The following is a 12,582-nucleotide window of genomic DNA, read 5'->3' on the forward strand; positions in this document are numbered from 1 at the left end:
CTTTTTATTCTTTGCTATCCTGCAGGTACGTCTGGGCTACATGTGTGAAAACAGCGCGGGGAGCACCGGGACTTTCTTTCATGTGCAAACTTTAAAGCTTTTATTACTGAGGCTAGCTGCCATGTTTGAGCTCACTTTCCTTGATCAGAGGAATTTCTCTTAAACTCCGAAGACGCGTAACACAGCGTGAGATCTGATCCTGTCTGCTTTAGCTGCAAAACAAAATGTGGCAGGGATACGCAACATGTCGCACAGGGAAGCAGTTTGTTCTTTCACTTCACAGAATGTTTCTGATTTTAACAGGTTTTTACGATAACCATGTTTTGCAGGTGATTTAAAAAATAGCTCAGTGAGCATAAAGTCATTCAGTCAGATCAGAGAGTCTCTACCTGACCAATTTTAAAGATAAAGACAGAAGCAGTTAATAGATACTCTGGATGTGAGCTGGCATGAGTTTGAAGATAAAAGTAGACTTATTTATTCTTCTGTGTGTGTGTGTGTTTAATCAAGGCCCACCTGTCCTACAAGTTCTGCTCCTGCACACCTGATCCAGATAAACTGTAACGAGTGTGAGTGTGAGGCCTAATTAGTGTGTGAAACAAATGCAGGCTGGTCTTGGAGACTCGAGAATGAGCTGGGGAACACTGTCAGGAGGCTGCCAGTGTTCACAGCAGTGGTTTTAACTCTTGATGGTATTTATTAGAGTAAAGTCAAGCTTGTAAACACGACCACGTACTGAGGGAAAAATCCACCCTGTAACTCTGCATGTTTGTTGAATCACAACACTGCTGGAACGCAACTCACCGTACTGCCTGACGTCCACACAGATGGAGTCAGGCGAGGTGATGTTGGCATCAGGAGACCTCATGGCAGCACAGGTGCTCCACATGTTGAAAAAGAGAAAAACGGGGATCGCTGTGAAGCCGAAAATGGCGAGAAAGGCCAGAGCGAGGATGTAGGTCAGGAACATGAACTGAGGAGAGGAGAGGGGTGAACAGAAAGGAGAGACTGAGATTCTGTCAGTATCACTTAATCCCCTGAATTAAAATTAGGTTAATATTATTCCTCTAAGACCACCACACACAATCACAGTGCATGTTTGAGCTAATGTTACTGGACATCTGCAGCAATTAGAGTAATCAGGCCAGAAAGAAACTGTGCCAGTCACCCTCAAGGCTTGAGTGGGATTCTGAGTGTTTGTACGCAAGTGTTTACGTGTGTGTCCGTAAATGTGCAGAGGTGTGTGATTATGCCTCCACAACACTTTCAAGATGACCCGTGTCCGGGCTTGTTCATTTCTCTCAGCCTGTAAACACTATTTTAAGCAAGAACATTATAAAACGCACATCAAAGTAATTAAATCTCATTTACAGGCTTTAATTTGGAGTGAACTGGGTCAGTGGGTGTGTTGATTTGCAGCAGCTGCTTGTGTGTGTGTGTGTGTGTGTGTGTGTGTGTGTGCGTGCGTGTGTTGACATACGAAGGCAGTGATACAGCGTCCACACACGGTGGTCTTGAAGTCGCTCTGCAGCTCCTTCTTGATGGCGCTGGTGGTGTAAAACCCCTCAGCCAGCAGGATGATGGCGTAGACGAAGAAGAAGGAGGCGATGCCGTAGATGATGTACTGAAAGATCTGGATCCTGAACAAACGCACAAGAGAAAGAGTGATCAGGGATAAAAGTAATGACACAGGACATTTAAAGCTGCACTTGAAAAACTTAACAGGGCGACTTGCAGAGGTCATGTGAATACTTGGATTAGAATGGTAAATCAGAGGAGGACTTACACCATGGTGAGGGTAGCGTGGTCGCTGGTGACCCGGGAGAAATGGTTCTCCAGCATGGTCAGGGTGCCGGTCAGCGCCACGTGGCCGCAGCCGCAGAACAGAGCCACACCTGAGAAGCAGAGGATGGTGGCCACGAGGGAGGCATAGGGCACCCCGCCCAGACACTTGATGCAGCACTCGAAGCATCCTGCAGGGGGAGACGGAGAGCGGAGGATTAATTCACAGAGAGAAAGACTTTCCTGTTGCATTTAGCCAAATTCCCCCCACAGCTAAAGATGCTTTAAGGAGGATACAACAACAAACAACCCGGGCCAGATTTTAAAGCCAACAAATGGCTAAAGGCCCGAGTGCAAACAAAATGTTTGCTTTGACAAACAGGAGTGAACAGAGCAGAGTGCTGCAACGTGACTCCTCATAAAGTGGCTCGATCGGCTCCGGTGATGACACCCGGTGCAACACTCGACAGTCTTTTTGTCCACTGCCGCTTGATCGTCACTCGTGTGCAGAAACCTGCGAGATTCACCATCGCGCTGTTGTGGCTGAGTCAAGCAGGTGTGCTGCAAGAGCGTCACGCTCGTCTCTCTGAGTCTACGAGAGAAGAACAGCACTGCTCCCTGTCAGGCATGTCGAGCGGCTAATCATAGCATCTTTCACAGTTAGTGTGCGTTCACTTTGAGCTCAGCTGGGAGTGCTGAATATTACATGCAAGCTGCGCTACATGCTCACATCCTACCCTGCTCAAAAGCTGTTCCACTTCTCTTTTGTCTTTAAAGAAAATATTCAAAAGTTTTTTCCTCTTTTTTATGAACAGAGTGCATGAATAACTCATGATCTAATCCTAAATAAATCATTTCAAAATAAAGGACCCCAGCCATTTTCTAGGGCACCAGAGAGAGAAATGACATTTAAGTGGCGGTTGTTAAAAGAGTTGCACCTGTGAAAGTGAGAATAAGCCTGATGTGATGCTTCATTTATTTCTACTTTCAGTGAAATTAAAAACAGACAAGTTTGTTTTAAGGGAGACTGAAAAAGGGTCAAATTTACATACACCTGGCACAAACGTTTCATCTTTCTGCAGCACTTTTCTCATTTTTCACAACTCTGCAACGATGATGAACGATCAGAAATTATCCCCCGTGTTCGAGCAGTTTCTACAGTGATGATGATGAATTAGTAAATCTGTTTTCCATTAACGGCGTGAAGCCTCCCGCGTGAGTTACGGGCCTGAGATACGCAGGTACGAGAAACGCGGTGCATCCTGCTTCCATCACGGTCGAGAGGATAGAGAGGAATGAAAAGGAGGGAAAATAACACATTGTATTGAGCACAAGAGTTGCATCTTATATAATGCCTGTTAAAAATAGCCCCTCTAGCAAAGCAGGAAGTTACTCCGGGAAAAAAAGAAAAAAGACAAATGAACTGTCTTGCGTGTGCCACTTTGCTGTTTCCATGACAACCTGCTCCAACTGGCAAATCCGAGGCATCATTATTTCATGTTCAGAAGTTTGTTGAATCTAAACATTTCTCTTTGCAAAGCCTGGAAAACATGATTGAGCACATTACACGTCTTTAAAACCTGTACGTGCCGCTCTGCAGCCGTGACATGATCTGTCCTGACAGCCTCTGCTTCTGAACTGATACCAAGCATTACAGAATAGCACACACTTCGTACCAGGGATGGTCCTTTATGATATGTACTGTATGTGACAGGTGATCCTGTGAGAACATGAGATTCACTCCAACGTCCACACAAGCAGGAGCTAAGATCCTCTGACAGCTTTCATCGACATCACACTCCATCAATAGACTCTGACGGCTGATGACATGAGGTGATATCCTTCCACAGAAAGCAATTAAACCACACACACTCACACACACACAAACAGCCACCACTCATGGCTTTCTCATGCTTGATTTGCAGGACAGCACCCTCAACAAAACACAATAGGAAATTCATTTTATTTTGAAATGAAAACCATTCCCTACGAGTGCACTCCCAGTCGTTTCTGAATCGACCGCTGAGGCCAGGTAGTGTTACAAGCCCGTGGACAGTTGTTATTGATGAGTTTAAAAGAGCAGATTGATCCCACCCCCGCCTGAGGGACAGAAGGTTCATCAATAGAATCGCTGCTGGGGGGAAAGTGACAACTTACCCAAGTTAAATGTGGTGATTTTAATGTTTTATATTCAATTGACAGATTATAGGCTTCTCTGTCGGTAAACTCTACAAACCTCGAATGTATGAAGCCTTTCTAAAACCTTTTTATTATCTCAAGCTAATAATATTTCCATCAGCCTCAGCTGTGCTTTGTGTTTAGTGTTGACCTCAGAGAGGGTTCACGTGCTGGCACATATTTAAAACCCCTACATGGCTGCCATGTCTGACTGAATATAAAAAAAAAAAAAAAAAACAAGCCATAAATCTGAGAAGTAACTGCTCCCCTCCGAAGTGCGCTGCTGCTGATGAAGACTCTGCGTTGCGTAACTGCAGCGGAGCCTCGTTGCATAATAGATCCAAATCCTATTAATGTTAATGAAGGAAGCGGGCTGATGGAGAGGTGGAGCTGATAAGGCTGGATGGCTCTAAAATCCTGAGCCGAGAAACAGGCCAGGCCTCGTGGGGGCGGGGGGGCCCCACAATGGACTCACCGGTCGATACAATGACGACTGGGAGGCTGTTTAAAAAGAGCTCTGCTGACACTCCATCCTGCTATAAAAGGCCAATCTCAACAGGTAATTTAGTAGGTTAGTCTTCCTGTATTTTTTTTTATTTAGTGAAGAGAATGAAAGCTGCCAGTGAGATGGGATAATCCTGCTTTTGCAAAATGCAAATCAAGAATTTCCAGGTGACATTATCTTGATGTTCAAGTGGAGAAAAGAGCCTTTTTCACTAATTTTGCTCATTTGTTGTAAGAAAAAAAAAAACTGACTGTAAGACAAATTCCAAGACTGCACGACTGGTATTTAACTCTTTCTCTCCCCGACCCCTGCAGCTTCACGGATGAATTCATAGGTTCCTTTTAAACACTGAATGGGGCCCTCATCCGGGCCGCCTGTGGCTATGACTGTTTGTCAACCTCAGTTTTAAAGTGCGCTAATGGGAAACAGACAGGCCGGAGTGGTCAGCTCCAGCCAGCCCTAATGGAAATCAATGGACTATTCATTAGAGTAGAATTTAGGTGACGCACCGCGGCCGGCCCGTCGCTCTCGTTTTATAGCTCAGTGCATCTCGCCACCTCTGTCGCTACCTTTGCCCTGCTTGTCGTCTTCTCTGCTCTCGCTTTGAAATATGACTGCATGGCCACACTGTACTTACAGCGAGCCAGCTGGAGTTAATCGCTGAGAAGATATGTTACGCTCCCGTTACAATGCTGCATCATATATCATCTCAACAGTCTCAGAGCAAGGACTGTGCATCAGTTTGTGGCAACGTTTTCCAAACTGACTGAGAAGAAGCAAATAATTTCACAGACAAGAGCTGCAATTAGGCGTTAACATCCCTGCTGCTAGAGCTTGCTGTCCTTCCTGAAGAGCTGCTGCGGCCTGCAGGACAAAACTAAAAAATGTTGCTCTGTTTAAATTAGGATTGAAATTTGCTGCTGTGGGTGACAGTTAAACGAAGGAATGTTAATAGATGCCTGCTCTTTCAGTTTTTTCCACACGCAAAGACAAAAGGGAGGAATGAGGGTGGGAGATGAAGAAAAACTAAGAGGGAATAAGGGCATAAGCGAGGAGTATGAGAGAGGAAAAGAAAAGCAGAGGTGAACGTTGAGGAAGACCGAGTGAGAGATCGATCGAAAGCGAGCAGAGGAACAAAGGGAAGAGGGAAAAGAGAGAGAAGAAGGTAAAGAAAGAGGCAGAGCGAGCGAGGAAGAGCAGAGAAAAGAGTGAGAGAGAGAAAGTGTGAGCGAAAAGCAGCTCTTGGCCCCAGGGCCGGCAAATAGCAGTTGCCATAGCAACGTGTTACCCACGACCCAGTTCAGCAGTAGCGTAGTCCTACGCTGCCGCTTCACTCGTCTCACTCACACACACAGACGCAACCTCCATCAAAACCTGGAAATGTTGGAGCTAAACGGTGACAATGGTCCGAAATTTGAGCCAAAAATAACAAAATCACAGCAGAACGTAAAAGTAAATGAAGTATTAACTAGAAAAATGGAAAGAGGGGGTGTAAAGCACCTCTATCCGTATTTCTCTGCTCAGGTTTTAGGAAGTGGGTCAAACAGAAATTGTATTTTTGACTTGAAAGGGAGATGGATGCAGGAAGGAGAAGGTTTTGTCTGAACGTTGCTCCAGGTAAACTGCGTCTGCGTCGGTGCAAAGAATCCAACAGAAAGTGATGCAGACCGTTGACAACGGTTTTTAGTTTGTTAAACTTGCATTAATACATTTTTTGCCCAACAAACTGAAACACAGAACTGATTTTTCTTACTTCAAGTCTTTATGTTGGACCAGAGAAGGTTTCAGGCTCTTTGATTGGATAAATGAGCAGACATGGTTGGAGACAGAACTTGTCACCGACTGCTGACATCTTTTGTGATTATGCTCTCCTTCCTGTCAATCACCTGACACCCACGTCTTGAAACGAGGAGTGTTCACCACAAAGTAATCCCTCCAGTGCTCCTTACAAACTTCACTGTCACTAGGTTTGAACTTGTGCTATATGCATTTTCACCACAGAATCTGAGCAGATAGAGTTTGCATTGCAAAGTAACTGAGGTAAATATAAACTGGACACTTATTTGCTGTATGTCTCTGGTTTCCTTGCTGCCACGACTATAAAGCAGATTCAAATAAAAACAGAGAACAGAGAGAGAGATTACTTCAACTGTCCTGATAGTTAATGATTTGCTGTAAACTGTACAACTCAGTGGCACAGCATGATTATCGCCAACTGTTAGTACGCACAGTGCATCTGCCAGGAATAACAGCGTTAATAAAGCTTTGTGAATATTTCAGCGGCCGGTCTGGTCCCTGCCTGCGGCTGTATTCCAATTTAGAAGTGCTGTATTCATTATGGGGCAATTTCCTCACAGTGCATTATGGGTAGATTCCCACAAGAGAAAGAGAGAGAGAGAGAGAGAGAGAGAGAGAGGAAAGGTGTGGGAAAGAAAAGGAGAGAGAGATGGTTGGAGGATGGATGACTGCGTCCTTCCTCTGGTTGAGATGAAAAAGAAGCCCCATCTGTTTGATGGCAGCAGACATCAGCCACAACAACACACACACACACACATAACCTCATAACATCAGCTTGGGAGATTTCCGTCTTTCCACTTGAGCTGAAGGATAAAATGCTCCTCTGAGCTTTGATGAAACCCTTTTAAAAACCAAGAGGGAACACTGAAACCACACTGTCATGCAGCTAAAAACAAGGCTCCGTGTCATTAAAGGATCATTCTGGGTTATTACACCTTGGGTCTTTAATTCTGAAACGTTGTCTACTGTTTCTAACGACAGTAAATAAGATGTAACTGCTCAAATCTGGGAACACAGCAACAGAAACATGAGCAGTTAAATGATCAGACTGGTTTCAGACAAACCAACGCTTTAGTCAGATTATCTAAACCAGCAATGAACAAATCCTCACAGTTGAGAAGCTGGAACCACTGACAGTTGATTAATCAATATTATTTATTTTTTCTCATAGGAGCAAAAATTAGACCCAAGTTGTCCTTTGTGTTCACACAGTGATTCATGCAAAGAAAAAATGCTTTCAAATATCTATTTTGTTTAATTTCCTGTTTTTAAAAAATGATCTTGACCCTGTTCCTCATCTTGACACACACTGTGGGACAAACACCACATCATCAAGGCAAATGTTTTGAGTAATCGGCTTGTTTGTGGCGTTGATCAAGAGGACACAATATGCTCTGCGCCAGGTAAGAGGATGATGCCAGCGCCCATCACCCTTCCCGACCAGAACCCTTTTTTTCCCCTTTTTTTTTCCCACGGTACATAACTGACCCTAATCTTCTGTTTGTGAGAAGCCCTTGGCTGGTTGTGCAGCATTACGAAGGCCACAGGGTCAGCATCTGGCCGGGCGTAACTGAGCATGATGGACTATACGGCTCTAAAATCCTGTTATTGGCGCTCTGCTGGGTGATCAATACTTTTATCCCACTGATCTGCAGGATGTTGGTTCTACGTCTCTGTTTCTGTGGCCAATCTGAGCTAAACTCTGACACCAAACACACCCACCCATGTTGGATGTACTAAATAAATAAATAAACAAACAAACAAACACACATATACACACAGGGCACACATGAGAGTGGGCGCCCTCGTACACAACACATACACACACAGAAGCAGAGAAACCTCCAACCTCTGCAAGCCAATGAACAAAATTACAACTAAGTAAATCAGAAAAACGCAGGAATTAAAAAGTAAAGCATCAAATTAAAGCACCAGAAAGAAAGAAAGAAAAGAAGAGTGAAGAAATGTTCACTCAGTGAAAACAGTGTTAATTATTATGGGATACTAAGTCCAAATTAAGTCATAAAATTAGTCAAAATTAAAGTTTGATGTACTAATAAGGCAAATTCTATTTTTACTGTCAAGACTTTTCACCATTTATTCTTTGTTCTTGGCAGAAATGAGCTTCCGTGTGAGAAATTCTAAAGAAAGTTTAGAAATGATCTCCAGGCCGGCTCCAAATCTGCCGTGTATTATCTCACAATGTGATGCAACAAAGCTCTATTTGTTTCCTTTAGGGCAATTTTGTACAATGAGGCAAGAACAATTAACAGCAAGAACATTACAGGAGTTTATTTAAAAGTGCCGGGCTAAAGGGATCAGCGACCGCCCACAGAGTCCTGTACAGAGGCAGGATCACCTGTCCTGAGCGGCTCAGCGGGGCGGAGTGAGCGCTATTAGTATGAGTCCTGTTCCACCAAAATGTAAAATGGCCCCTGGGGGCACAAGTGCTGTGCCATCAAACGGAATGGCTCAGCGATTACGCAACCAACTTGGCTAATGTCGCTTTCCTTGAGATGTCAAAGAAGTCGGCGGCCCTCCCCTGGCCCCTTCGCCTCCCCTCGCCAACCTCCTCCCCCTGATGTGATTATGAAGATTCACTTTCCAGCAGCCTCGGGAGCTCAATGAACAATGTGTGTGTGTGTGTGGTTGGCACAAGGGTCCGACTGAGCATGAACTCTCTAAAATGAGTTACAGCAGAGTCTCGTTTACTGTAACAAGAAGAGCTTTCTGTGAAGGCTGATCGCACATCGTTTGGTGTCTGTTCTTATTATTCAGGGGAGAGAGAATAAGAAATAAAAAATGTAGGAGCTGTTTCCTGGAGTGTTGGGTTTTGGGTATAATTCAACCGCAGACGTGTCACCACAAACACAAAACACAATTTTATATCATCACAAATGATCTTAAACAGTTTTAAAGCAGGAAAAAGCTTGAAGACTGAGACACAGAATGACCCACACATTGTTCAGGCGCAGACATTTATCGATGTCAGCCACAGCTAATGATGACCAGCGCTAATCGGCGTCAGGCTTTTTATGGGCTGTGGATGAGAGCAGCAGATTGGGCATCAGTGGGTGATGGAGGGAGGCCAGAGGAGGTTGGCATTACTCAGGAACAAGACATGCTGCGCCAACCTGCCACTTGCTGCTATTCATATACCCACTGCAGACTGGGGTTCAAACATAGATGCAGTGTTGGGGGGGTGAAGCATTCAGAGTAGTGCTTTGTGGTAGCTTGTGAACTTGTTTCCAAATTCTTCTCATCTGTTGCTTCTGTCTGGGGCTGCATGATTATTTTCATCTTCAGATTTTTTTCTTGATACATCAGTTAATCATTTAGTCTATAAAACTACTGCTCACTACTCTTTAAATGATGTGCATCACAGTGACGTGATGTAGATTTCGTTTTGCAGCATCACTGTCAGCTGTTCAGTCGCACAATGGCAATTTTCTCCTCTATAAAATACAGGGGATCGACTTCTGTCGATCAAATTATTTTAGCTCTACGTCTTTTAATTCCAAAACTACAATGCTGAGACTTATTTTTCTTTCTTTTCCGAAATTCATACTAAACACTGTTTGTTTTGTGATCATGCAGGCAGAGAAAGCTTATTTAAATATAAACGTGGCCACAGTGTGGGGACTGAGAGGGCTGAGTATGAACACAGCGGCGTACCACACGGTCTCGCCCACACATGTGCACACAAAAATAGAGCTTTTCCTTCGGTGCAAGCAAATCACCGACACAGACGTTCCCCTCAACCACTCCTGGTCATTGACACGTAAACAAACACAAGTGCACACACACACACACACACACACACACACACACACACACACACACACACACACACACACACACACACACACACACACACACACATATCCAGATGGAGGCTGACAGCATGCTTTGGGCAAATGGCTTCAAATGAGGAACACATGAGCCTCTCCCTGTGTGACGGCTTTCACATGCTCCCACAACCTCACACACCTCCGGGGCGAGAGGAGAATAGACGAAGGGTGTGTGTGTGTGTGTGTGTGTGTGTGTGTGTGTGTGTGTGTGTGTGTGTGTGTGTGTGTGTGTGTGTGTGTGTGTGTGTGTGTGTGAGAAAGAGAGATAAACAGGAGAATCAGGACAAGACAGGAAGGAGAAGAGAGGAGACAGCAGGGGGGGCTGGAAAAGAGAAGAGAGGAAAACAAAAGAGAGGACTGTGATGGTTTATTAGCAATAAAATCAATCTGCAAAAACGTCTGATCTGAAGTGCAAAACAAGTTTTAGAGCATGCAAGGACACAACCATGAGTGCGACCAAAGTTTCAAGAGCAGAGCTTGTCACTGGTTTTTTGGTGGTTTGCATCTCTTGCATGCAAACTCAAACTGAAAGCACAGCAAACCTCATCAAGTTTCAGTTGAAGTGTCATCCTGTTAGACCCAGGCTCTACGTCCAAAGATATTCAACCTGACTTTTTATTTGTCTTTCACTAAATATATGAAAACAGCCACAAAAGGCCCACGTCCTGCTATTTTCCTCAAAGTTTAAAAAACAGCTGAAGAAAACAGAAAACGCACACATATTTAGAATTAGCAGCTTTATTACTTTATTACATCACTACAGTTTTCTTTGTCCTCGTTGAGTGTTTTTTGTCACTTGTAATTGACATTAGATCTCCACCTGGTACTCACACCTGTGCTGAATCAGGGGAAGTCTATATATGGACCTTCCTGATTACGTGCTGAGTATTACCTGGTGAGAATGCAGTGTTGTAGCTGCATGTTTGGGAGCATGAATTCAGCTTGTGGGAGCTTTTTTTCTTGACTTTAACAGTGAAAAAGTGCCATAAAGAGATGAAACTGAAGAGAGAGTCAAAGGTTGTTAAGTGGAGACTCATTCCAGTTTCCAGAGTTTGCATTTGTGTTGAACCAGCAGGTGTCAGCAATCACTGATAATGATCAGCCAAACAAAGTGGCATCTGACACTCATTGAGACGTCAAATACAGAGCAAATGAGGCTCATTTTCCTGTCACAAAAAAACAATGTGCTTCAATGCATCTGTTTTTATTTTGGGTCAAATCACTTCCTATGTTCATCTGGGATTAGACCAACACTTCTGTTTTTTTTGTACTGGCATTGAGGAAAGAGTGGGAAGTATTTGGATATTGCACAACTCTGCCCTTAGCAAAGCAGCAGAAGATAAATGCATGTCGGCTAAGTGATGAGTTTTACCCGTTTTCTGCCCTGAAGTTGTATTAAAGACACACACGAGCTTAATAATGAGTGGCTTTCTGCAAACTCTCACTCCTTACAGAGTGTGGAGAAGAAGCTTCTTAGGATTTGAGTGTGTGGCAGCAGTGCTTTGCTTTGCCTGTCAAGTGGATTACAAGGCAGAATAACACTGAACACAGGCAACAAGTTCATTCAAAAAAAAAAAAAGAAGAAGAAGAAGAAGAAGAGGTCAAAGGAGGAATTCAGTTCAACCAGTACGACTATCCTGGAGGTCTGTTTATCACTTTTTTAACAGCTGCAATGATCCATAAAGGATTGCAATGAAACATGCAGCGCTTGATTTACAGTGAGGGCAAGAAGGCAGGGGTGGGAACCTGTCCACTATTTATCTGCAACACAAACCAAATGTCAGCCAGCAGGGAGCTCCTCTCCTGTCACCTGGCCGACTGATGAGCATCAAACACGGGTTGGCCTTTAGATTCAAGGCCTTCACATGGACTGAACTAAGGCCTTTTTTTTTTCTAAAATGACAGCTGTCTTTTGTTTAAAAAAAAAAAAAAAAAAGTTGTATCTTGTATCCGGTTTATCATCTGATTATTTGCTCTATTAATTTGATCTACATGTAAAATGGCAGGAAATACTGAAAAGTGTCCGATCAAAAACTCAAAGAAGTTCAATTTAAAGAGGATAAAATATTCATATCTGAGAAGCTCGGGGCATTTTCATTTAAATAATTAATTGATTATCAAATCTGAGAGTCAAGTAATTGACTAATGCAGTGGCTTCCAACCTTTTTGGCCTCTTTTTGACCCCTTGAAACAAACCCATAAATCTCCTTGCAACCCCTTGGAGACAGGATGTCCCTTCATGTGGACATAAGCTATGAGCAGTTCAGAAGTCCATTTTCATTTTGAAGGATTTTCAGGGGCTTGAGGGGGTGAAAGTATCCAGCATTTAAGAAAAACAAAAGCAAAAAGGTTTTCTTTTTTTATCCATTGTGAGCTCTTGGGGAGTCTTGAAAGGTTAATTTCAGCTCTAGGTGAGTCAGAAATGATGACGAGGTGAAGATGGGATAAGACGGACAGTGTTTGAGTATA

The 12,582-nt window shown here is 43.7% G+C and overlaps 1 protein-coding gene across 2 annotated transcripts in view; it reads right to left on the reverse strand.

The window, feature by feature from the left end:
- LOC121177828 (neuronal membrane glycoprotein M6-b-like) overlaps nucleotides 1–12,582 on the reverse strand; it is a 29,634-nt gene that overhangs the window by 4,342 nt on the left and 12,710 nt on the right. For both annotated transcript variants that reach the window (XM_041032183.1, XM_041032182.1), the window contains exons 2-4: nucleotides 1,787–1,973; nucleotides 1,481–1,640; nucleotides 805–973 (exon numbers count right to left, since the gene is read on the reverse strand). In XM_041032183.1, the coding sequence (XP_040888117.1) occupies nucleotides 805–973; nucleotides 1,481–1,640; nucleotides 1,787–1,973 (516 nt within the window). The remainder of the gene's footprint in view (nucleotides 1–804; nucleotides 974–1,480; nucleotides 1,641–1,786; nucleotides 1,974–12,582) is intronic.

The sequence above is a fragment of the Toxotes jaculatrix genome, chromosome 24, assembly GCF_017976425.1.
Source record: "Toxotes jaculatrix isolate fToxJac2 chromosome 24, fToxJac2.pri, whole genome shotgun sequence".
NCBI classification, from domain to species: Eukaryota; Metazoa; Chordata; class Actinopteri; family Toxotidae; genus Toxotes; species Toxotes jaculatrix.